The sequence below is a fragment of the Aquila chrysaetos genome, chromosome 17, assembly GCF_900496995.4.
Source record: "Aquila chrysaetos chrysaetos chromosome 17, bAquChr1.4, whole genome shotgun sequence".
In the NCBI taxonomy this organism is placed as follows: domain Eukaryota; kingdom Metazoa; phylum Chordata; class Aves; order Accipitriformes; family Accipitridae; genus Aquila; species Aquila chrysaetos.
The window spans coordinates 12549771-12577135 of record NC_044020.1 but is presented as its reverse complement, the minus strand read 5'-3'; the positions used below and the strand labels follow the sequence as shown (position 1 = coordinate 12577135).

General features: G+C 43.1%; 2 protein-coding genes across 2 annotated transcripts in view; one reads left to right on the top strand and one right to left on the bottom strand.

Annotated features, from left to right (window-relative positions):
• Positions 1 to 6735, bottom strand: part of WNK1 (WNK lysine deficient protein kinase 1) — a 107606-nt gene extending 100871 nt beyond the window's left edge. Inside the window, 1 exon segment of the mRNA XM_030040611.2 lies at positions 4980 to 6735. Within this exon segment, the coding sequence (XP_029896471.1) occupies positions 4980 to 5768 (789 nt within the window). The 5' untranslated portion in view covers positions 5769 to 6735.
• Positions 6736 to 19044: 12309 nt separating this feature from the next.
• NINJ2 (ninjurin 2) overlaps positions 19045 to 27365 on the top strand; it is a 64281-nt gene continuing 55960 nt past the window's right edge. The window contains 1 exon segment of the mRNA XM_030040902.2: positions 19045 to 19155. Within this exon segment, the coding sequence (XP_029896762.2) occupies positions 19060 to 19155 (96 nt within the window). The 5' untranslated portion in view covers positions 19045 to 19059.

The window sequence follows — 27365 nt, the reverse complement described above, 5'->3', positions numbered from 1 at the left end:
ATAAAGATAGGTATAGTTAAATCTGAAGTGTCACTAAAAGTGAAGATATACATCATATCCAAGCAACTTCCTGTACTGTGAGTTTTAAGTTAACTTCTATACATTGTTACACTCAGAAAAATTCTGACATATGGAAATATTATTTAGCACTTCACTACTTCCTGTAATAAAGTGACAACCAGTTGCATTATTTTTACCAGAGCGCACTACAGAACCTCATGGTTCGCATTTGGTTACGGCATTACATTTGTTCTCAACTGTTTTTTCATTGCTACTGCCTATGTAAAGAAAAATCCATTCGTAAGTTGGAGTATAGTCTATATACTATAGACACTTGGTCTATAGTTAACAGTCTGCAACAGAATTGCATACACGTAACCTACATTAATTTATTACTCAGATGATTTATAACTAAAGGTAACCAAATTCACATTCAGCTTCCCCTCAAAGTAGTAATGAGTACAACATACTCTTCTTGCACGACTTTCACCTCTCAAACTCATTCCTTACCCCCAGAAACTCCAGGTCGCTTAGAGGCAGCCCATAACCTCTTTTTCCCCTTCAGCAGCTCACATGTTAAGCACAATAACCTGACTAACATTGCACTGAAGCCAGAGTAAGAATGGCAAAGTGACATATCAGCAAGAAGATGTGTTCATGAACTGTAACTGCTGACTGACCAACCTACCCTTTCTGTCAAAGAAATACAAAGGACAGGAGTGATACAGCACATACCAGACAAGCAGTGCTGTTCTCCAATGCACGCAGTTTACCAGAAATGCGTTTTCAACTAATGCAAATATCTTTCTAATGAGTTTCTAAATCATGCTTCCTTTAAGAGAAGACACTGTCCAAATGAAAGAAGGTAAGTCTTCAAATGCCTGACAAACACACAGTTCAAAAAAGAGCCCAAGTGACCTCCATATCATCAAGCACAGTTTCATATTTGAAAAGTTACTAATTTGAATGATAGAATCCAGAGCAATAATTCTAGATACAAGATTTTGCAGTCCAACAAGTGACTGCACCAGCCTGTATTGTTCTGTGAAGCAGAAATTAAATGGCAGTCTTGATTTAAAACCAACTCAAACTGAAACAGGGACTCTGAGGATGACACGTTATCCCTGAGATTTGGCTTCTACAGTCAACTACGTGATTCTTGCTACCTTCAGCATAAGAATGTTACTTCACATAGATAAACTTAATGCAACAGGAAAAGGCATCACATTTTAGCCACAATGTTACCTGAACTCTACAGCAGTGACAAAAGCCTCACTGCTCAGAAATGTAATTTAAAAAGACTAAGCAGTAACACAATTGTACAGGAAGCTCTTTTAAATTAAAATAGAAAGCAGCAGCAGTAACCACTTTTGCCGACTTAGACCTATTTAAAACCATTAAAGCAGTAACCCTAACTACTACTGCACTCAATTTATGAGATGTGCTAATGACAACAGTAGGAGGCACACTTGACTCAGAGTAACTAGAGTCGAGATGAATATATATGCAATGGGAATAAAAGTATTTGAAGACTAACACTATACTAACAATTTTCTTGCAGTTATTGAAGCTGAGCATTGGCCCCAAGCAGTTGCTGCTGAGCTGTTCACAGCTCCACTATGCTGACAGCAGGGCAAATATTTCACATTTAAATACCTGCATTCAATATTTAAACTAGGTTCAGTTACAATTTGCTTCATATAGACAGGCCACAAAGTAAACTAGGATAGTCCATCAGTCACACTTTTGTTAGGATTTTGTTACACATCTATAAGCAACCTTGAAACACTCAATTCCTTCAAATCAAATCTTCCCATCCTCCACAGATCAAGAAAAACTAGAGTCTTGGCCAGGACCTCCCTTGCTGGAGATACTAAGAACACCATTAGGTCATCCACAGAATTTCAGCTCTTTCTCCTTCTATTTCCTCCACAGTTCAGTACATCAAGCATGAGGGGCATTACAAGGCAGTTCAAGAGCCTTCTTAAGGATATGGAGCAATATTCTCCATAGTATCATCAGCAACTTAGGAACCTAAGCTGCATGTGATAAGCAGCATCCAAACTCCCTTTGAAAGGAAGCATACTGATATTCTCAGATTTTACACTTTATCACTACAGAGCATATACATAAAAATTAGGTATAGTTGCCTTATTCAGCATTAAAAAGTCATTCTGCCAGAGACCATCACAAAGTCTTCTGTGTTGCCCTTGATCCACAAGATTCCTACTACAGAATTTACTCCAATATTGAAACACTGTAGTTTAACCGAGCTGAGAGCAGCCAGCAAAAAAAGCTTCCTTCCAAACAGCAGAGATTTTAAAGAAACTGAAGCATTCTAGGTGTGCTAGAAAAGCCTTAAAAGAACATACACCCGAAAACTCTGCAAAAGTACGAACTGTTCTCGCCCCATTCTATTACACATTTTGCAATGAGGAACTGTGATACACCTTTATCAACTCTGGACAAGCCATGAGAGGAACAACTTTGTCTGCATAACCATGCTAAGCAGCCTCATTCCAACAGCACTACAGTAGCACTGTTTAGAAGACTCTAGAGAGGTGGGACACCTAGGATACCTATGCTTGCTAGCATGAATACAGAGAAGAAAAGTTCTGCTATTGCTAAGGAATATTATTTCAAGACAGTTAAAAGTAACCATCCCTTAGTCATGGTTAGTGTAATATAGCATGGAAGAAAAACATTCATGTTTCCCTAATAAAATAATTATGTTTTGAAGGTTCACCAATCCTCAAACCATGGCATTCTGGAAAACCAATGACATCTACGTCTCAGTCCATCTTTGTGCATCCAGATAGTATTTTGATACAAATCATGCGTAACGAATACCACTAACCTGTCAACAATTATATTTTCCTAGAGAAAGAAGAGGATGTAGCCATGATACCAATAAATACCAAGTTCCTCCTTTTATTTCTAGACACAAACAATAAAATAGGACTTAATCTTAAAATATTCTACTAGCTGTAGAGTCTAGTTCCTTTAGCAAATACTTTTAACAACTATAAAATTTATATTGTTGTTTCAAACCTGTCATTTTGTATGCAGTCTCCTTATGAGAGGAAAACTACAGCCTTCAGAATAATTTAACCCACAAGGCACTCCTGTAATGTAGCTAGCCTCCAAGCAAAACATCAAATATCTCCCCCTTAGAAATATTTTCATTCATGCTTTTTGCAATATGTCATTTTAAATACTACTTATTCAATTCTTCAATCAATTGAAAGCTCAGAAACATGCCCTTTATAAATAAGCTTCTTTATTAAATTAATTCAAAGAAGGTGCTGCTTTAGACAGTTTGTCCACATGGTACTGATGACGATTAAGACACTTCATCAGAGGCAACATTAGCGAAAAGTGCCTAATGCCAAGCTAACATTAGTTTCTGATCAGTAAGTAAAGTGTGAAGATTAAAACAGATTTCAGGGGTTAAAAGTCAAGTAACTCCAAAATCACAAAGATTAAAATTTCAAATAAAAGTCATATAATTTTGTGGATTATTAATCTCCTCTCAGTTCAAACTGCACATAAGAAGCTTAAGCAGAGCCCAACACTAGATCATTTCACTTTTTTAATTTAAAGTTAATGCTCAAAAGACCACCACAGCAAGTACATAGCTAGCACAGAGGAACAGGTCATGCTTAAGGGTCACAAAGAAAATAGGAAGCTTACTTCCACAGTCAGTAAACACTGAATAATGGCACTAACATAACGAACCAAGATACTGGTAGAATGCTTGAGCAGTCATCCAAAACCAAAAATGAATACAAATCGAGAAATCTCTTAATAAATTCTCTCAGTTTGACTGGAATAGATGTAAAATTTCTTTTTGTGGGAAAGAAAGTTTTGGTGCAGTTACTGCAATCAGTCATTTGTGAGCAGCTAACTGCTTAAAAACCCCACAAAGACTTCTGGGATGTTGACCCAATGCTCTTTTGTCTGCCTGAAATTGGATGGGAACACACAAAATAATAAAGCCATACTACATGAACCCCTCTACGAATTGCACCAAAACCCAACACTAAAAAACAAGCACTATCCTTTTAATTTCACGCTGAGGCTTTGAAAACAAACTAGTACACCAGGTATTTGTTCCTGGTACTCCAATCTCTTCCCACTTCTTTTAATGTTGTTGCACAGCAACCTGCGCCTCGGTTATACAAGCTCTGACTTGTGTGCAACTATGGGTGTTCTTGCCATCATTAGACTGGGCTTCTACAAAACTCTGGTGCTGCTCAGGCTAGAAACTTGGGAGAAGAGTAGTGTCTTAGTCCAGTTTAATCCACCAGTCATTTGGAAAGGTTAAACTTCAGGGGTTTTTTTTGAAGCTTCAGAAAGGAGACAATTACTTTCTTCCTTTACTTGTGCCTGTGTCAAGTGTGAACCCTAAAACTTAGAATGACAAAACCAGCTTTGCAAAAAACTAAACGATGTGATGCACTGCATGACTTCGTGTATATTCTAGAGTTATCTCCTACAAGAATCCACTGCCACAAACATATGACATGTCTGTGAAATTAACATTTCAGTATTTTTTTCTAAGAAAAACAAATGAACGTATTTTGAAAAATTAAGGCTAGTTCAAGTTGACTTTCACTTACACATTTTCCCTCAGCCTCCCTGAAGCTGTGTACAAGTATTTTTACAATCCTCCAAGCTACCTTTTGGAGGTGTAAAATGCAAGACGCTACAAGAAACAGAACTGTAGTACATTTCCTGATGATAAAGCTAAAAAATTCTTCAGAGAGCAGAGTATTTAAAAGAATTAAAAGGCAAACTGACTCCAAGGAAAGGCTGCACCTTTCTTCCAAAGGAGTGCCTCAGGTAAGGTCTGCAGTTCCCTGTCTGAAAAAAGCAGACCTCGAGTTGATGGATTTTACCTCCTTCAGGCACACAGCCTAGCACCTGGGGGAGTGACTATGCTTTGGTAATTCACCATTTTTATTTATTTACTTTACCTGCAGCTCGCACCACGCGACTTCCACAGTGGTATCCGTATCCAGTCCTTTATACACAGTTTTGAAAGAGCCTCTTCCAATCTCGATGTCAAACTTCAGGAAGCGGCCATCCGGGGAGATGCCCACTGCCTTCGTCTCAAGCTCTTCGATGTCCTCCTGCTGTGTTCTCCGCTCCTCAAATTCCCGGCTGGCAGTTGACGCGCTGCCAGCGGCACTGGTGGGGGGTAGCGCGGTTGTCTCGTCCTCCTCCTCCTTGGGCAGCAGCGGGGCGGCATCCTTCGCGGCAGGGGGCTCCTGAGCAGACTGTCCTTCGAGGGGAAGCGGGGCAGGCGGCGGCGGCTGCTGCAGCAGCGAGGGAGCCTGGGCGGCGCTGACAGCGATGCAAGAGGTCCGGCTGGCACACTCGGGAGGAGAGACCAGGGGAGCGGCGCTGCCTCCCGAGACAGGGGCCGAGGGCGCTGCGGGCTGCAGACTGGGTAGCTCCAAGGCCGTAGCGTTGGAGTCGCAGATCACGCTACGGCGGAAGAAGCGGTGCTCTGTGGCTGCCGCCCCTCGGCTGTCCTTGTCCATCGTATGGCGGCGGCGCCGGTACTCCTCGCTACGGCCTCCGCTCCCTGCTCCGCCGCCTGCTCCACCGGTCCCGGAGGCTCCGTGGTCGGCGACGGCGGCGGCTCCCAGCTTCTCCCCGATGGAGCTGTCCGAGCTGGAACCGTTCTTCGGCGGCGGCGGCGGGGGAGCCAGGAAGCGAGGGGCCGGGGTGCCGCTGTCTGCGGCGCCCCCCGACATCATGCCCCGGCGGAGCGCTGCTAGGGCGAGGTGGCGGCGGCGGGGGATGGGGGGGGAGGCGAGGGAAGGGGCCGGTCACTGAGCGGGGAGCGCGCCTGTCCGCGGCTGCCGTTGCAGCTGCAACAGAGGAGGGTCCCAAGGGCTCCTTACGGCGGAGCTGGGAGGCGGCTGCTGGGGAGGCTGGGCCGGCGGGGTGGGTCCCCGGTCAGTGTCTGCATCCATCCTGCAGCAAGGAGCCGGGCAGCGGGGCCGACATGGAGCACCAGGAGCGGAGACGGGGCGCGGGGATGGGGACGGCGAGGGGCGGAAAAACGCGAGCACCGGGCCCGGCCGGGGAGGGAAGCGCCCCGAGGCAGGCCCCCGACTGGGGAGAAGCCGGTGCCTCGCCCGGCTGCTTTAAGGCGAGGGGAGCGCGCTGCAATTATTCCCCGGCGATGGAGAGAAAGCGGGGCAGGTCCGGGTGCCCCCCGGAGCGAGGGCCGGCAGGGAGGGGAAGGGAAGGAGCCGGGAGGCGAGGTAGGGCGAGGGGGGCAGGCCCCGCACGCCGGCCGCGGAGGAAGCTGCCGCGCTCAGTCACTCGCACCGGGCGGGGGAGGCCTGGGCAGGCCCCAGCGCTCTCACCCCGCTGAGGGGGCAAGGAAAGGGGGCCCGGGGGCTCAGCCCCGCCTCACAGGGGCGCCCATGGCGGCCGCGGCCTCCACCTCCCGGCAGGCAGCCACCGCCCGCGCGCGGCCGGGCCGGGCCGGGCCGCGCTCCTCTCCAACAGCGGCCGCCGCCGCCTCGCACGGAGCCGGAAACCCTCCTCCTGCCCCCCGCCCGCGGCTCGCAGCCTCTCCTCACCGGGGGCCGCCCGCCACCGCCACAGGTGAGCCGAGTCCGGGTGGCGCCCCGCGCCGCGGCGGGGAGGAGGGAGCGGGAGCCGCCGCGGCCGCCCCGGGGACGTCTCCGCGCTAAATGGCGACGGGAGCCCGAAACCGACACACAGGAGGAGGGGGGAGGGGGGAGGGCCAGCGCCGCGGCCACGCCCCCTTCCGCGCCCGCCCTGCGCGCGCACGCGCGCCCGCCCGCGCTGGGGAAGCGGCTCGCCTTCCCCCCCCCCCCGCAGCCTCGGAGAGGTGGCAGCTCCCGTCGTGCACCGCGCCGCCCGCGGAGCATCACGGGAGTTGTAGTTTCCGCCGGCGGACGGGCGCCTGGCGGGGGGCAGCTGCCCGTGGCTTCCCACCAGGGAAGGAGGGAAGGAAGGAGGCTCCCGGCGTGCCCGGTAGCGCCGGGGCAACCGATGTGGTGCGGGGGGAGCGAGGCTGCACCCCAACTCCTGCTCTTCCTAAACCGGGGCGGTGGCCGGGCGCGCTGCCGCCCCCTCCTCCGCCCGCCCGGCCCTCGGGGCGGCCTGGGCGGGAGCCGCCGGCCGGGGCGGGCTGGGCCGCAGGAGGTTCAAGAGGCGCCGAGTCTGCTGCCGTTGCTTGTTTCTTCAAGTCCTTTGTTACACCTATTTAATATATTAAATATTTAGCTTCGTGTTTTCAAACAGCCTTTAAATTTATTTAAAACTGTGGGCAACGGTAACTCCGTATACATGAGTACTGTATGGACAAGGGAGGGTTTGGGTTTTTCCTCAGTTTAGGTCACCTGAAGAGACATCAATCGTCCAGGCAACCTAAAACACAAATAACTGCCATGTAGATGCGTGCTCTCCATTATTTAAAAGAAGCAGGATTTGCAGCCTTTGCCCTGAAAATTATCATTGCCCTATGGCCATTTCAGTCATGAGTGCAGCTGGTGCAGTTGAATCAAGGCTGTACAGCGGCCAGAGGAGCAGTGACAGCCCATGCAAACACTGACACAAATCAGGAACTTTCAGGTTAACAAAGCATTGGCATACACGAGTCATCTAGTTTATTTTTACCAGGTTCCTCTTTCGTATTAATAAACTAAAGCCAGGCACTTTCCTTCTTGTGAGACCAGTCTTTTGAAGTCAGCAGGAACGTACTGAAGGAGGAGCGAACGATTTGGTACCATTGCCTTTCAGGCAACTACAAATCAAAAGTTATGTTAAGGAAAAAAATAAATTAGGAAATTTCCCTGTGCAGATAATATGTTCCCAGCAAACACACTGGCATTTCAAATACTTTTTTAAAAGTTACTTTTAAACCAGCAGTTTAGAGGAAGTTGTGTGTTGCTGATGTGAGGCCTTAACTCCCTGTGCACAACGTAACACAAATGGCCCTTTCACACCTCCACAGTCCTCAGCCACAAAATACCAACCCGAGCAATTCTCACATACTTGTATTCCTCACATATAAAATCTAATACCACAGGGTAATCGGAATACTGTTATTTTCTGTACATCTTTCCATACTACTTCTCTTTGTAACGACAAACAAGATGATACATTCTTCACAAAGATGACAAAACGCACTTCGTTGTACGACACATCAGTAAAGGCTTCTGCGTGGCTTAAACGCTCTAGAGCTTGCCTTCACTGAAAAAGTTAATTTAGTTAGTATATTTGTTAGTGTGCCACTTGAACTGCATTGGCACAAGAGTAGACACTCTCCAAAACAACGCTGAGCTGAACACAGTATTTTGATTAGCAGCAAAGAGTGACGGGATCAAAACTGATTAACTTGTAATTCAACCTGCCACATCCCCACTGCACTGCCAGGACCAACGGCACCAGCCATTGACCATCAACATCTCCTCCAATACCAAGCGTGGTTCAGCTTCACTCAACGCTTGGCTACAGGTATTTGTGCATCTTTCTAGACACCAGAGCAAAGATTCATTTGTAGTATCAGCAGGCGTATCCATGCTAGCTTTATACTATTAAGAGTACTAGGACACAGTAGCAGAGCTCCAGCAAGGGCTGGCAACCAACACCCCATTACCTACCCTGGTCTGTGCCGCTCCATCTTCACCACTGTTGTTGCCTTCTGGAGCTACATTAAAGCAGAGATCTGCTTTCCTCCACTGCCCACTGCATTTTTACTGACCCTTTGGATGGGATAAGTAGGAGCAGATAGCAAACCTTGCTCCAGCTTGATGCCTGATGTAACTTCATGAGCTTACACCTAAAATAATACAGGGATAAATCATTCCTTGTGGCGTAAGCCTACAGAGCTGTTAGGTGAATTCCACTTGCATCATCAGTAGTCTTTGGCAAGCAGCTCCAAGGTCTGTGCCCAGCCACGTACGGTATGATCTACTGCAAAAGGTAGATGGGCTGCAGCTGGGGAACCACCGCCCTGTGGCCTACACATGTGGTTTAAATGAGACCTCACGTGTAGCCCCTCTCTTACTCAAGTGCCTTTCACCCATTGTTCTTAAATATATTTTCCTTTAGTTAATTAAGTAAAAGCTTTACAAAGGAGACCTGCAGCCCAGTAGTGCATAGCCACAGGGGGCCTGAGGCAGTCTTCTACTAAAAAATTGTGGTAATTATGTAAAAAAGCACCTCCCCAGTGTCTGATCCAGCACATTCCTTAGTACACTTGAAATTCAAGAAGGTTAGTCTGAGTCCAGCGTGTTCAGTGCGAGGTCCCTAACACCCAGCTCTTCTCACTGGCTCCTCTTCTGGGCAGAGATAGGTTTAGCAGTTACCCCGGTGGAAAAAAAAAAAAACCTGAGCAGCTGACCTGGAGGTGGGAATGATGGATTTTGTCTTCTTTGGCTCTGAAAAATGAAGTGGAATGATATTGGCAATTATATTTTATGTGGGTGTTGTTTTAATTTTGTCATTCTAAAAAAAGATGAATGTAATAAAGAGTGTGGGCTTGCTTTCCCTTCAATTTTATTTCTTTTAATCTGTCAAACTGTGTTTAGGCTAAATGGAAAATTTCAGTATTGCAGCGAGATTTAATAAAGCATTAAAGTAAATTCTATATGTATTCTATGTTTAGAAACAAGTAATTAAAATAGTTTTGGTGCCAGAGTTCCTCAGCCAATTAAAAATATTTCTTTCACCCGTTGCTGTAAGAAAGATCCACAGAAATAAGGAGCCTGACTCTATTTGAGAAATTACAGGCAAAGAGACTTAAACGATCTTTTGATTAAATCCAAAGGGCTGCCACTTGACATAGTAAAAATATCCTCCTTCTGTCAAGCCTCTTTTAGCTTCAGTCATCTTGCTTGGAACAGTAATAGTTGAAAAAATTACTCTGAATGAAGTGTGATTTTGAAGTTGACGGAATCAGAAACTTTTTTTCTGTTTTGCTTTCTCCAGTGAAATTTCATTCACTGTTGGCATTCATGACCTGCCCATGTGACAAAGTATTAATGTGAAACAGCTATTCTCTATTTTCTCTTATGCAATACATTATGCAATACGGAAGGCTATGCCATAATTTTGATGCATGTGATTTTATTCCATAACCTAAGTGCTTTTCAAAGCAAACTGTTTGTCTCAGTTTTATTGCACATTACCAGGCTGCAGCTACAGTGCCATATAACAAGTGACAATACAAATTTTTCTACCACAGTTTCTTCTTTTTCCTTGACTTTTCTCGAATCTAGGCTTCTGCCACAGTGTTCGTTTTTGTTTCTTAATGCTGGAAGTTAGTGAAACAAAGTGTTTCAAGACTGCATTCTTGAGAAATGAGAGTATTTAACTTTCCAGATATTCTGTTTTGCTTTGGTTTTCCCCCCAGCAGATCAAATTTAATTACAAACTTCTTCTAAAACCTTACATTTCTTTTATTCTTTTATCTTTAGTGAGGTTTTGTACTTGCAAGTAGCTCTGGAAGTCAGGTCGATTATGAAATCATTGTAACCATCTCTAGGATCTATGGGCAGTTTAAGTCTTCAGACTCTGTAGTAGGTGATCCATCAGATGATGTTGGACAGTGAGTCCTGCCAAAACCTCTGAACATGGGTAGTCTTTCCACAAGCAGGGACCATGGGAATTGAAAAAGAGCAAGAACTACAAGTCTTACAGGGCTCAAAACTAAACATCCTTTTTTGTGCTCTCCTGGTTTACAGAGTCTGCTAGTTCTGCAGGAAGACAGGTCCACACTATGGCCAGGACACCTGAGCAAAGTATGAACTCTAACTAAAGGACTAGTGAAAGAGGCAGCCAGACTGTATAAGAAAGACTGAATCCAGAGATGATGAATTTATGTGACATTTCTTATTTATTGCTTGAGAAAATCTCAACAACCCTGCACCATAAAACTGGAGCATAGCATGTGCTTCTTCATCAGATTGAAACCTACGTTTCCCTTTCACCCACCCATCCACCCCCATCCTAGATACTTGAATAGAAAGCATAACTCTTTTTCTTTCCCTTCTTTCACCATTCTCTTGAGCTACATTAACAAACGTATTCTGGCCACATGAAAGTAAACCAGTGAGAGAACCAGTAGAAAGATATATCACTGGTTTGTTACCTGTGTTTTTTAATGACCAAAGTACTATTTTCAGTTATATTAGTAACCATTTTTAGCCTAGAGTTCATTGTAGGCTATGCTGCTGGCTCCCTGGTTTTTTGTATCTAATCAACTATTGTATTTATTATTAGCACATCTGTTTATCTATTTACATTCTCCAAACATAATCCGTTCAGATAAAGTCAAACAGGAATGTGAGAAAAGGACATTCAAAATAACTCAAACACTGAATTTTATCAGAGATGAGACTTAGTTATTGTTCATGCACTATTTCAAAATGTATCAAGCCATAATGGCAGGTGCTGTGGCCAAATTCAATGTCACTCCTATTGGGGGCAGAGGAAAATCACTGTTCACTTCATTCTTTATGTCATCTTCATGGCTATTCTTGCAACGTTTCTTTACAAAAGTTTGTGAAGTAGTCTAACAGTGACTAAGTGTTGTGGAAGCATGGATATTTGCTGAAATCAGCATTGCATTCTTCCTTTTTCTGTGTCTTTAGTCATTGCTCAGGATGCCTCATTTATCTTTTTTCTCTCTAAGGCTTTAGGGAATTCTGTGCTTCACAGCAGTGTCATAACACTTCTAAAGCAAGCACAAAAGCAGGGGCACTGCTTTAATCAAGAGGAGCTGTTTGATGAAGGTGGGTAGAGGGAAGTGTGAAAAAAGACGGTTTGCGACTGAATCTGTTAGTGATGCTGTGCAGCAGTCAGCCTGCCCTGCTTGCTGTTCACTGCTTACAAGCTGATGAAAATCAGTCACTCTCACAGCAGGTCCAGTTCTGCTCCTCTCTACATCAAAGTACAACAACAAAATACTACTCACTTCAGTCAAAGCAGGAGCAGGCTTATAGTCCAGCATGAAGAACTTCCTCATGTCCTTCAAAAGCAGAGTCTGGTCCAAATGCAAAGCATTGGTCTGTCCCTGTGTTGTTTATCCTGGCTGCAGTACTGGAAGGTGCTTGTCATTTCTGAAAGGTGTTTTTGAGCATTCCTGAAGGATAATGAGTGCTCTCCACGGCTACTGACGGCAGGGAAAGCGAGAGCACTCAGCCCCTCACGGTGGGGCTCAACACCTTGCAGAATTGAGCCCTTGATAAGGCAGGAGTCCTGAAGAAAAAAGGAACATGTGATCATTTGGCTGAAGGGAGCAATATAAATCTGGAGTAACCTCCTCAGGTCTCTTCTCTCCTTGCAAAATACTTAGCGCGAGGAGTGATTGGCACGTTGTGCATGTTAAAGAGCTCTCCGCTTGTGGACTCAGCTGGCTCCTCTTGCAGTCTGTGGGGACCAGGAGCAAAGGCACAAAGTTGAAATGTAACACATTGTGGCAATTCGCAGCTGATGCATGGCCTACCATAGTGGTTTGTTAGTAGTGAAAGTGTTTATTGATGATATAAGCACACTGGTATTAAAAGTGACTTAAACCTCCTTACCTGAATGACCTCTGCTACACAGAGTGCAAAGTTTTTACACTCATGTAGTTTCAGTGGTGTAATTACAGTCTAACGAAAAAATATCCAGCGTAAACAAGCTCTTGGGGACCACTGCCAGACGACACAGGTCAGAGCAGCTCTCATGTTGCTCAAATCCATGTTCAAGGCTGGGCAGAGAATCAGGGAGCTGTAGCTGCCTCGCAGATAGCGCTAGATCTTTTGCTGCGCTTGATCTTAAGTGAAACACTCCAGGGGATCTACTTCATGTTTATCAGAGATCTCGGGAGGCTGATGAGTGTCTTAAAGCTCCAGGTGAGAAGGGATGGGAGATCCAAGTGTATTTGAAAACTGATAGAAACTAGACAAGGCCTCAGTTTCCTTTACATCCATGTGATACTACCTAAATGCAGACAACCCTGATAGGACTGTCAGAAATTGTTGATGAATAACTCCATCACAAAGCACCAGCCTCTCAAAACTAACAAGGTACACAAGGACTCATCAAGTAGCCTCAAATAAAGCAGAATGGAAATTAATAGTTCAACTGTCCTTGAGATGTGACAAAAATGTTTTTAGAAATATTTCAAATATATATATATGACACCTCTATTTTAATGTCTTTGTCTGAGAAACAGCTTGCCCAATTCATCTACCTCTGATACCAACACAGTGATTCTGCTATTTCAGTCCTGAAACATCAGTCTTTTAAAATATTTCTGTTTCGTATTCTTGTTCTTTGAAAACAACTTCCCCTTCTTATACATCCCTCCACAAACTATTAACTGCCACCGATAGCTGGAAAGCAAAGATGTTGTCTTGTGGGGACACAAGCAACATCACACTAAAGACCAGACTATGAAGTATAGTAGGAGTGATGTCTTTCTGCTCAGACAACTCCTCAACTGCCTTAGGTAGGTAGGACAAAGCCTCAGAAAGCAGTTATGTTTAGATACAGCCATGGCTTCAAAACTTTCAGCTACACAAAGATTAAGTAGACAGATATTGTCTACAGCAACATCAGTATAAAGGACAAATTATTAAAAATTTTTGATGAATGAAACTCATTTCCTGTAGTTTGCTCCACCCGTTTGGGGATGCAGTTCTTAACTTCTCCTGGTGCCTGCAACCTGAACCATGAGCTGTTTACTCCCAGCACCTTGTATCCCCATCAGTAGCCTCTCCACTGTGGCTGGAGACAGGCACGCAAATGTGCATTGTCAGGACCGAAATCTGCAAACATTTCAGCTGCGAAACAGTACTTAGTCCTATGAACAGTCCTATTGACATTTTACATTGCACACAGCAGTAAGTGTCTGAAGGAGCAGACTCAGTGATTATGTTATTACAGGTACAGCAGTTAAGAATCAAAACAATGCAGGTCATGGAAATGCAAATCATTCTGGTCTCTCCTAAAGTACTAAAAATCCCCAAATCAAACATCGGTACCTAAAATTAGATCCACAGTCAAGTGACAGAGATTACACAACATTCATTACAAGGTTTGCCAGGATTTTCAAGCAGAAAAGACCCAGAAGGAAATATAGATCCACTCATTAGGACTTCTAACATCACAGTGAGTAAATTACTTTTTAAAAACATCTTGCATTACAGGGAATATATAATCTCAGGGGAACCAGTCTCTGAGCAGCTTACACTTTTGGCCGCGGCCCAAGATACCATGAGGCACAAATAACACAAATGTCTGAGTTTGTGTAAATTCTGTGCTCAGCATCTGCACGAGCTTTCTTCCTAACTCTAAAAAAATCCTAGCTGAAGCTTTGTTTCTTTGCCTAAAATTCAAACATCATATATATTAACAGACACATCAGACAAATTATGGTTATTCCTTGAATCTGAATCTTTTGTGTCCCCACACTGCACTGGATATGTAACATAGCACATGATAGATCACTTATTGACAGTCAATTGCAACCTAAAACCAACAAAAAGGAGGACAATTACAGTGCTGTGATGATTTCTTCATTATGAAGCCATTATTTACATACTTAAAGGGCTTGAAGTTCTGTTAAAATCTAGGTATTATTACCATACAGTTATTATCGAGGACTAGAAATGTGATTATTTGGGCATTGTAACAGTCTATAAATATTTAAAGCATTAAACCCCAGAAAGGGTTAATGTAATATAGGAAAGTAACATTAGAACTACTAGGGTGAATTGTGGAATGAAAAAATGGAAAAGTTTGAATATATTTGAATGTGGAATAATCTCCCAATAAGACAGAGATGATACTGCATTACTTGACATTGTTTCAGTGATGATCCCAAAAAAGCACTCAGAATCTACTGAGTTAAAACATGTAAGATGAGAGACACATTAGAACATGAAACTGATTACTTGCGCAAACTGCTATAAACAGAGTCCATCACCCTGATACTAAGACTAATGAGTTCATCATTGTCAGTAAATGGTATAGTTGGAATTATTTGGTTGAGAAAAAAAAAAAAACAACACATTGGTTTACATGTCTTAATTTTCACACCCTGAATATGGACACTTTCTTGGTCATCCACCCCTCCTGTTTCAAAACCAAGACATACACCCTCTTTAGTGCCTGTAAAACTGGTAACACCTGTACACAATGCCAGGATATTAAGCTGTTCATATCATTTTATCAATGCTGTTGAGATCTTTGTACAGGAGAGAGAAGTAACCACCACTGTGGTGTGGTTTCTGACCTGCTTGTTAGCAGCTCAGCTAACTCAGCTGGCTGGTTCAGAGTTTTTAAAAATGCAAGCTGACAGCAACATGCTCTAAATGTTGGACTAAGCAATTTCAGAGTGCATATTTAGCTTACTGTCTTGATTCCTTTTTCTTTCAAGTTTGCTTGGTGAGAATGAAATATTTTGCCTTAAAAAAGCTGTTCATAGACAGACAGCATTCATCTAAACCTGTAGTACGCAATGCAGGCTCTACTTGTGCAGAGGACGCTCTTAGTCTGGACACATGATATTGGGAATGCTAGAATCCTAACATAATCCTAACTACTTTTTGCTTCAGTTTCATTAAGCCCTCCCAAAGTAAGCCAAAAATTATATATGGGAACTCTCCTTGTTAATTCCTCTGTTACCACTCAGAAATTTACTCTGGGGATTTTGAGAACATTATACTTGCTCAGGATCTGTAGATGTCCCATATCCCTAAATGCTTCCCTCCAAAGGGGCTTATGTAGATCCAGGATTTTGAGAGGACCAACACAAAGCCCTTCAGAGAGAGGTACAGTGTTCCAGGTGCTGCAGCAAGAGATGAGTAGGAAGTTCAAAGATGTCTGCCCAAAAGAAAGTAGGAGAAAGACAGCTCTCAAATTTCTGGAGCATTGTGAATTCAGGAGGAGGACGAAATACTGAGGCAGCAGGTGGGGAAAAAAAAAAAAAGGTTAGTGAAACCCTTACAAAAGGTTTTGTATTTTTTCTATTTAGAGAATGTGGTTTTCATAGAACAAATAAACATCACCACTGACACTACATGGTTGATGAGCTCTCTGTCAGAAGGACAGAAGATTGCTGAAGGCAGACCACTGCACATTTTCATGACGTCTTGAGACTCAAAAGGAACAAGAAGGGCTTAGCTGAGAACAAGTAACCCACATTTCCTCCAGCAGTGTCAATTTTTAGCTTCCAGTCTAAAAACTATGCCTTTTTGTTCTTCACACTTACCAGCATAAAGTTGTCCCACTAACCCATTCAACCCTGTCCCTTCTCTGTGGTCCTCAAGCAGTTCACCTCTTATTCAGATTGTTGAGACAGCCAGTACCTCTCTCTCAGTCATCTATGGCCTGTTTTCCTACCTGAATCCCAGATTGCATGATGGGCATGATTACTGCTTACCCAATGTTTGTTATAAAACCTGTGACAGCATTTTTTCCTCGCGGCTCTACAAGAGGAAATAGCATTTTATTTGAAATGCTGTGCTGAGTGTCAACATGAGAGGTGTTTTAAAAGAGCTGAGAAGTATGCTGTCAGGAAAATGTTTCCAGGCCTACCTTCCCTCCCACATCCAACTGTGTTGAAATAATCAAATGCTATACCACTTGTACCTGGGAAGAGGATGACTAACAGCAGCTAATTACTGCTCAATCTGTTGCCCTCAGCAGTTATTGGTCTGAATCACACCTGCTGGCATGGAGGGGCACAGTTTGCAGTGCAGTGCAGTGCTCTAGAGGCAACTTAAATTTCAGGGTCTCCCTTGGGAGACAGCAACTGGGACAAGGACTCCACATATTAAGATCCTATCACAGAGGCTGCTGCCGCCATATCTGACTCAGCAGATGGCCTGAACACCCTGGCTCTGAGCCTCTCCGGGTCAGCCCTGTCTTGCTGGGGGCCCTGGACCAGCCCATGTCGTACCGCATGGAAAGGAGAAGGTTGTTACTAGTTTCTTCCTGCTCCATCCCTCTGCAGCAGAGACTGAACCTAGCTCAGTGGTACTGGATATTAGTTTCTGCTTTCCTCCCAGTTTGCTGCTGCAGTAGCAAAGAGTTGGCAGAGGGCCTTCTGTATCACATTTGATCTGTTGACACTTGCAGCAGTGCTGGACTCTAACGCTGTAGGAGTTTCCGTCTGGAGAAATATGGTAGCCCTTCCTGCCTCCTCATTCCACTCCCTACGGAAAACCTCCCTCTTGTTTTTCCGAATTCTGGGCCAAATAAAATATACCAAAATAACACTGGAGACAGAGGAGGAATCTCTTGCCTCAAACTTGGCCTCAGAGCAATATATGCAACCATTACTCGTCTCACAAGTGAAGTCACGTGGGTGGAATCCAGGCAGGGTTTCATCAGCAGGGACTGCAGGTTCACCCTGGCTGCTATGCAAACAGATATTGCCCTTGTTTGTGGTGGCCAGAATGACCACTTTTGTCTGTTTTCATGCTAGGTTGAGTTCATGAGAGTCCAGGCATTATACTCTTCAGCTGGCTAACTTAAAACTTTCTAGGAAAGAAAGGGCCAGAAGGTCTTGAACTGTGCTGGTGTAGCTGCCTGCTGGCCAGTGTGCTGTGACATTTCACCATTGCATGGAGAAGAGGCAGGAAAGCAATACTTCTATCATCAGAGCTGTTAGAGATCCTGCCTCACTCTTAAAGTTTTCTGTTACTTCAGGGATGTTCTCCTGAGCAATCACGTAATTCTGCTGCACTCGTATAATGTATTCAACACCTGACACTTGAGCCAGAGGGTGGCTTTCTATAGCATAACCTGACCCCCACAAAGCAACCATTATTATGCTGTCTATGCAGAGCACAGCTTTTTTATAGGAAACCTCTTGCATGTGGGGCAGCAAGGCCCGGCACAGAGATACTCCAGAGCATCCTTTCTTACTTACAGTTCCTCAGCGTCATTCCAGGCTTGAGCCATTACATCATCTCACCTTCAAAGAAGCTGGGATTTGGCCCAGAGCTGCTGATGTAGTATAGTACTGTTCTTTACTTAGAAGTAAGATAAGCACTATTATCAAGCTTCTGTCATGACTGTCTCACCTGGTGCACCTTTAACACATCATACTCCTGCACAGTTAGATTAATGGTGCAGTCCCTATGAGACAGACAGAGGGGGTTTCTCTAAAATGCAGCTTCTCTGTTTCTGCCGAGATGTGTGTTTGAAAAGCATATTACTAAGTAAAACCCTGTTTAATTTACCCTATCTTGTACGGATTTTCATCCCTGTGTGCAATCAGTGTCAAGACAATATGTCTGGTGATAATGAATAGCTGCATACTGTGTGCTATAACTCAAGCTTCTTTTAGGGATTTTTAATTTCTTCCTGATTTCCATCTGCCTCCTGTTCTAAGAAAGGCCATACAGCTCTTCAGAGCCACCTATGCACTGGTTAGGTGAGATGCGAGTGTTTGAAGTAGCACTGTTCTTCTGAGGAAATTTCCATTTCAGGTATAGGCTGAGAACAGGATTACCAACTGGTTGTGGACGCTTCTAGGATACATGAACTTGAAGGCCAAAAGGGATCATCACCACAGTCTGACTGGACACCCTATTTAACCCAAGCTCTAGAATGACACCTGTTCTTTCACTCCCATATGATAAGCCTAACTGGCGGAACCACGTTGGAATCACAGAGGTGATCAGTATCTAAACAAAGTCCTGAGGATGCCCTTCTGCAATTTGTCTCCAACCCTCCATGGGTGTTGTCAAGTCAGCTAGTACAGGAGCAAGTTAATTTATATCAGGTGAAGTGCTCAGCCTCCATTTTCTCCTTCTTTCTCTTACGTTCCTCTCCTCATCTGGTACTGGTCTACTGTTTTCAGTAGAAGCAAATTGCTCGTAAAAATGTATATATCAAAATGGTTATCTTAGAAATAAGTTCTCCCTAATGGTCTAGCAGCCTCTCAGTGGCAGCATTATTTGGCAGATGTCCAGGAAAGAGCTTCATGTCACTAGCTAAGCTTTCACACTTGACTGTAATGTGCTCTTGCCTTTATACAGAAACACTTAACTGCTGATCATGAGACCCTTAGTCGTGGACCTACCGGTTACAGCAACCACCTCCAGATCACAACAATTCATAAAGTGTGCTCTGGGTTTCTACACAGACTTCAAGGTAACAATTGCATTAATGTTCATAGGATCATTGGGTAAGCAACAAGAAGAATAATGTTTTAAAAAAATCAAATAACAAAATGTGCAGGGAATCCAGCACTAGTCCTTTCCTGCTACACAAGTCCTCCTTCTCTTGCCTAGCTTCCTCCCGTGTGAACTCCAGTTTTCCTCAACTAATTCCTGACAAACAACCTTGCTCTGGCTTTTGTATCCTATGCCCCACATTCTTTGGATTTTTCCTGTAGACGTTATGGCTGAGATTTTTCACTTTTTTGCTTCTTTTTATCACATTCCCTTGCTCTTGCACCCAGCTCCTCCCGGTTAACTGGTTCTCCACCTCTGTCTGCCTTTCCATCCTGCCATCCCACCTTGGGTGTCATCACCACCTGCCCTCTCCTCTGAGCCTGCAAAGCCTCGTCAGTGGAGACCTTTAAGAACAGGTTAGACACACACTTACCAGAAATAGCATAAGTACAGCTCATTCTGCCTTCGGGCAGGAAACAGATTAAAGGACCTACTGAGGGCCCTTCCAGACCTGCATCTTTCTGATTCTATTATCATTTGCATTAGTGGGAGAGCAGTAATGGAGCCACACTTCTTGGCACAAATGTTTCCAAACGATTGTTATCTTGGCCTCTTGGGCTTGCAGCTGGAGCTCCCCTTTTGGCTGTCTGCAGAGTAGCACAGGCAGCAGCTAGTGCCAGGGCTCAGGCTTGCCATTTCAGCTTCAGTGATGACTTAAACATCTGAGGTTCTTCTCTCCATAAAGTTATCGAATTACTTTCATTTTTGGTCATTCTATGTTTTCCAAGTACAACGACCACAGATGCTTCTTATTATAATAGGGTCTTTCCCTTGAACTTCCCTATTAGTCATCAGCTATTCCCTTCCACTTTTATTTTAGAACTTGTGAGGCAAACATCACTCTTGTGCACTAAATCTATGCAATCCCCATAGAGATCAATTGGACTGCGGATATGTCACTGAGAATAGTTTTGTTCTTTTTGTCATGTTATGTGGTTTTTTTTCTCATTGTCATGCCATTCTGATTATATTTGTATTTGCCTTTTCTGGTAGTTCTGCAGGTAACGTAGGCAGCATAGGCAGCATACAACACTCCACAGTACATCCTGCAACCATTTTGATTATAACTACTCTTCCAATCAGAACATAAATTTGCTGTCAAGTGTGAAGGTAGGATATCCCAGTTAAGAAATCCAGCCCTTCCAAAATTATTAATCTTCTCTTGTATTAAATTCCTTGGTAAATAGGTTTCTAAAGAGTAAAAAAATTGCTTCACTGCATGTAGAAACATTCTAGAATGAATACCGCCTTATACCCATCCAGCTGCAAATTGCTGTTATCTGTTCAGAACAATTAGCCTATTATCCTCTTAAAACCTGATACCAGCCCATCATCTTGGAGCCCAAACTATAAAGCAATCCATTAACTTCCTTATACTTTGCATCAGCCCGCAAAAACAGCTTAGTGTTCCAGCATCCTTCACAATAGGGTTGCTCATTGTCAGCTATCGCCTTTTGTGCTAACAGTTCCACACTGAGTACAAAAATGAAGCCAAAGGGTTTGCCTGCGGTTTTCTATTATTTTAAGCACTCTGGACTGAACTTACATCAATATTGTTATTGGTGTACTTAAAATAATAGTCAGAAGAATAGATGAGTGGAAAAAGGTGAGGTGGTTTGGGGAGGAGGAGGAAATGCCGATGCTGCTGGAAAAACATTTTTTTTAAAAAACCCCAGTGTTTCAGTGAGGCAGGTTTTACAACAAGCACCACTGACTTCTGTGGAGTTGCTCCTAAATTGTTCTAAAAGAACTGAGGAGAGAGTAGAAATTTTATACAGGTAGAAAACAGTTAAAGTGTATAAAAAATTTCGAACAAATGGATCTTTGAAACAATCAGAAGTTTTCAGAACTGTGGTACAGATAGTCCAAAGCTCAAGAGGCTTTCAGGCTTGTGTAACCCTCTGAAGTAAATCCACACAGGTCACTGGGCACAGAACTGGGAAAAGGCATTTTCAAAACCAAAGGTATCACTACTGTATAGTTTCCTTAGAAAATTAGGTTGTCCCTGTGCTGTTGGTCAGTCTTTATTCACCTTTAAAGTACAACATGGTGTGTGCTTGTGGGTCGTAGCAATTAATTTCTTTTCCTTTTGCTTATTCCTTGAAAGTACTTCTGGCTAGCATTTAGTCTGAGAGGAAATTTGTAAGTGTAAAATATGATTTGTTTTTTTAGTTGTGCTCTATTTTGTTTCCTTACATTCCTTTTCTGCAGTTCAATTTTTTAATTGTTTTTATTATCCATTGGATCTCTGTTATGCTAGAATACAGGAGCACCTCAGATAGACAGATACATTTAGGCAGGGACAAAAAAACCTCAGAATAAAATCTTGTGATGTGAATAGAATTTCTCTTTTCCTCCCCATTGCTTCCAAAAAAAAGCTAATTGTTGTCACACCCTGCTCCACACACGAGACAGCACACAGCTGGCTGCCCATACTAACAAAGATGCTCCTCCATCTCCCAGTGCTGCTGGTAGCACCATCTCCCCCTGGGTACGAAGTGCCCCTTCATGTCTACTTTAGGGCTATTGAAAGATAAATCAAAACTTTCTTTTTTAGGTAGGGGCTGGCAGAAGGACACACTGTCCTTCTCCCCCTGCTGCTGCTCATAGCAAGGCATGCTGGCCCTCTAAGAAGCCGGCAGAAGCAGCTGGTCCAGCTCTGTAATGAAAAATGCACAGGTGCTGGGAATTCGCCTAAGGGCATGGGTCCCAGATGAGAGATGCAAATAGGGAGGAGTAGATGCAATGCTTTGGTAGGGGATGGACACAGAGACCCGTCCAACAGTCCAACACAAAGGCAGCCCTTCCCCTAGGGTATCCAACAGTCACTTCTGCCTGGGCAGAAGCGCGACAGGGATTTTTCCTATTTGATGGGTTGAATTGTTGCTTTCCTTTGATTCATTATCGGGAAAAAAGCTTAAATTGAGACGCTTTCAGGCGAGTGCCTGTGGTGTTCATTATCATAAGCTGGCAGGAGGCAAGACTGTCCTGTGATGGTAAAGAGCAGGAACTTTCCTCTATCAGCATCACTCCATCCAAGCTGCCTGTAGAGTTATTCCACTTTCTTCCCTCCCTTTTCTCCTTCCTGACTGAGGGATGCATGCTGCCAGCAGCCCTCAGTGATGAGGGAAAACATCTGGTTGTGATGTTTCAAATCAGGGAAGAGGTAATGAAGCCTCAGAGCCTCTGTCTGCAGGTGACCAGCATAAAATACCGGTTTCTAAGGATGCTGTTTTAATTCAGATGGCTGGTGCTGTCTGACAGGAAAAATTTCTAAACCAGTTTTCAAGGAAGAACTGCTCCTGAAACAGTAATTCTACTATAAAGAGAGGAAAAGAAGTGAGTCACAATGCAGTTTGATAGTTATAAATAGTGGATTTTGGAAGTCCTGTTTCAGGCATCTATAAGCAAGAAGGTTACCTTATCATGCTAACACATAATCCCCAATACGCTTTGCATTTGCTATGGATTACATACTGGGAAAGACTATGATTCTCCTTTGCCTGTTTAGGTCACAGTGACCTTGTAACTCCTACATGATGGGCAGTCACAGATGCCTGATATAATCAGGTATCATGGTCAGCATTTCTACAAGACTGGTGATGTTTGTGAGAAATGCTTTTGTTATCATATTTCTTGGCTTCCACAGTCCAGGCTTTTTTGTAAAAAATATAACAAAACAAAACAAACCACACTTCATATTAGTTAATGGGCATATAAAAAATAAAACTATTTTCCTTTGGGAGTAACTTTTTTTCTAGCATAATGATAGATTTCACTAGGAAAAAATTCTGTTTATTCCAAAATAAACTGTTAGCATTCTAAGCCATTTCTGTGGGTTTCTATCTATTATAATCTAATCAGAACTATTTTTAGAACACCAGTGAATAATAATATTAGACAGCACTGATCTCTGAGACAATTTGAGACTCCCAGTCGAGTTCCTGCTAGAGAAGCATATCATAAAAAGCACCATCACAAATTTGCCCCTTTGTTACAGAGGCTGCCAGACAGATCAAGGACTTAGAGGCCCTGCCATTTGAAGTCTTCAGTTTGAAGATGTACTGTCAGGGATCAGTATGGAGAAGGCTTTTGTTCTGCTGCTGGAGTAAGTGTTTGTAGATGAAAGGAGAATGCCTGTGCCTGGGCCATCAACCTGACACTTTTCAAGACATGAAATTCACTTAAAACTAAGAATGGGATGGTGGACTGAAAAATAACATATATTTATTTTTCCTTTGCTTACTACCTTAAGGAGCATTCCAATCACTTTGTAAAGGAATACTGATACATAATTAACCTGCTGGAATGGAGGCTTTACAGCATAAAGAGCAAACATTTGAAATTGCACAAGCATGGCAGCAGAGTGAAAAGTTCTGGGGCTACATTATAGTCACTGGGGATGTTTCCATTACCTTCAGTGTGTTTCGATCAAGTCCTTAACACTTCTGGAGCACAAGTATTTTGGTCACCTGTCACTAAGATCCATGTTACAGAACCACCATCCTAGTAGACTTTTTTAAACATGAACATAGGTATGATGTTGTCTCTTATTACTTGAGCAACCCCTTCAGATCCCAGGTGAAATACACTGGGTAAGACAGCGGAAAGGGGAAGTATTTTTAAAGCCACAGAGAATATTTTTGGGTTTTAATGTCTTTGACACCTTTTACTTATGCAATGGAAAATCCTTTTTAAATGCACTTTCTTTTGTAACACTGAAAAATTGAGTATGAAAAGAAGAGAAAGGATGGCTCACTGTAAGCCTTCAGCTTATGTTGTTAGATTCTCAGCACTCCTGGCCTTCTCACTTTACCCATTATGCAGAGCCCACATATACTCCTGCCGAGGACTGACTGACTTTATGCTGTATCCTCTATCGAAAGATCTTCAAGAACCTAACGAAATTTACCACCTGATTATTTACTGTATACAGAAAGAGCATTTTGCTCACCATTGCAATTCAGCCACCTCTGGGATGAAAGACTGTTTTAGGCAGAAAGCATGTATTACCTGAGGGATCTAAGCATAACGTACTGAATATCATGTTCCCAATAAAACTAAGTGGGAATTTTAGACAGAAATTAATTAATTACCCATCGAGGATGTTATCTGGATAAGAGAGATTTACAAAGAAAGTGATACAGGATTTTAACTGACACAATTAGTTATGTCCCTGGTTTTACTTCTGAGCTGAAAGCCACCACCGTATAAAACACTCTGCCTGCTAAAAAACGTGTTGGAGATTGGCTCAGAGGAAAGAACTGCCAACACTGTTTTCTAATATTTTTTAGGAGAAGAGGGACTAACCCTGTCTGCATTTTGAGTACCTCATAAGAAGAATTTGTGCCTGGAGAAACAGTCAAAATAAATGACCATACTGATGTAATCCCACCAGTAGGTGTCTGCCCCAAGGTCTCTGCTTTCTGCCAGAGAATCTGAGTCAGTTATGGATCCCCGGGAAACAAGGCTGGTATCAAAGGTAGCACCTTTTTTCCCTTTCTTCTATCTTGGCAGACTCCTGCTTCATGGCTCAGCTAGGATGGACACACTGTCTTTTGGAAATACCAATACTTTTATTCATGCACATGCAGGGAAGGGTTGGATCTTGCTCCCGTTGCTTGATTTCAGTGTGATTTAGTGGGTGCAGCAGAAAATGGATACTCACTGGAGTAGATTCTGGCATCATTTGTACCAGTGTTAATTTGAGGTAAATTCCTGACATCAAGTGATCAACTCCAAACATACTGTGGTATAAATGAGAACAAAACCTGACTCTCAAGTGCTAAATTTACTGTTGCTGCCTGCGTGACTGTCAATGCTTTAAGAAGTGTTTCAAAACATTTATCATCCCAAAAGACTAATTTAGCAGCAGCTCATCCTTACAAACTGAAAGTTAATTTCTAATGGGATACACAGTAGAATGCTGTTGATGCTCTCTGGTTGTTTTTTTCCATTCATTCGTTTCCCTTATCTGCAGCCTGCTCTTCATGGCAATAGTGAATGAATGACTTCAAGATGGAAGAAAACAATTCCCTGTAACTTCCATAATCAGTGAAGATGTCTCAGACCTTTTAAACAGATGACTGACTTTGTGAGTAGCTCGCTGTAGCCTGGCTATAGTAGCCAGGTCTCAGGTTCAAGCATAAGATAATGCAGGTGATCACACGCAGCCTTGGCTTCCCTGTTCACACAGGGCTTGGCTGTGTTGAAGAGCAGATGGGTCCTTTGGTCACATTACTCATTCAGCTAAAGCTCAGCACTTTGTTTAATGCTTTGCTGTTTAAGATTGGACTGGCCAGCACTCTGCAGATTTGAACCTGTTCTTCCTACCACATCAAAGGAATCTGGATACTGGGGCAGATTTGGATCTCCCACCAGTTTTAACCGGTATAAACTATGCGATAGCTGGTATGAACTATGTGCAATAACTATGCTACTTAAGATCTCCAAGCACTTAATATGAGCACTGACTGAGTAAACCTGTAGTGAAAGAGCAACAAAGCCCATAATACTTTGAAACCAGTAAGTAATAGAGTGATTGAAGTATTATAAAAGTGATTGGAAACCCAGAATTTGTACAAAATCTGTGGCCAATGTTGTATAGTAAGCATCAGTCATTATACAAGCTAATACTGAGCATAGCTCAATGATCCTGTTAAGGAGCTACTGTAACAAAAGTACTTACACTAGGAAGGATTTATAACTTCATTTCCCAATGGTAATCAGAAACAGTCCTGTAGAAATAAATGCAGTTATACTGGTGTAAAAGCCCAGAATTCAGACTACAGGGCAAAAGAAGGTCATGTGTTGTTTAGTGAATCCCTGCAATCTATTTTTTTTTTTTTTTTTTGCCGTATTCTCCCATCTCACAAGCACATCTGGTGTTTTAGGAACATTGTATTCAACAGTGGTAAAAGGACACTAGGGCCAAGAATAACAAATGAAAAATGAAAACACTGGGGCCTAATGCTGATCTCATATGGGTGTAAATCAGAGGGATTCCAGCAAGGCCTTTGGAACTACACCAGTGAAATACTTGTGTCTAATTCAGAATCAAAACTGTAGAGACCAGTGATTGATTTTCATCATGTAAGACTCACTGTCAGGCCTGAAATTCTCCCATTCCACTGGGAAATTTTACTGCAAAAGATCTTTAAAAGAGCTTCTCACAGATATTACAAATGCTGAGGAAGTGACAAAGCTAAAGCAAAAATGCTTTAGTAGCTCTTGTGTCTGCACAGCATAATGTAAAATACCCGTCAAACCAGATTAAGCACGAGTTTCTGATTTACGATTTGCAACACAAAAAGGGAGTTTGACAGCAAATAAATATATATTTTGCACATAGTTACGGGATTAGTACATGGTTGCTTAAGCCCTTTAAAGAGAGAGAAAGTCTTTCCACTGACTGCAAGGTGGGTTGTCCCCAGTAACATGACCTTCTGAGTAATATACATTATTGCACTTTGTATTTCTGGTCTTGACCTGACGCATTGCTGTAACCACAGCACTTGTAATGCTTGGCAATTTAACTAAATAGACTGTCTTTAAAATGTAAACAGATCTCAGCTGCTTGTTGACAAAATTGCTTGAAGACACCAGACTTTAAAACCTCTTAGTCCCCATTTGTTGTAGGGAGATCCCAGCAGGGAGGAACAATGTATCCATAAATGTCTGTACAGGAATAATTTCTGAGCCTGAAAATTCTGCTTTCCCTTGGAACCCCGCAGCAAGAAAGCAAAAGTACATTCAAGACACAGATCCAATAACTGCATTAAATTTCCTAATCCTACCTTCCACTACAAAAATCGATTATTTTGTCTTGTTGCTGTACACTTCTCAGGGCTAAATCACATCAAATTAGAACCATCATAAAAACATGGGTCTTCCTTTTCCCGGAGACATGATGCCAAAACATCAGTAAATTTTGTCTGATTGTCAGGTGCTGCTGTTTTAATTTCATCGCATTGTACTTGTATTTTTACCTCCTTAAATAACTTCCCTCCTCCCTCCTCTTTCAAATATTGGTGGAATCTCCCCCTCCCCTGCTGTCTCCCTTCAGGGCTGCTGTAAAGCTAACTGTAGACAAGAGGACTTTCTGTGGATTTAAAGGGGCTTTGTGGG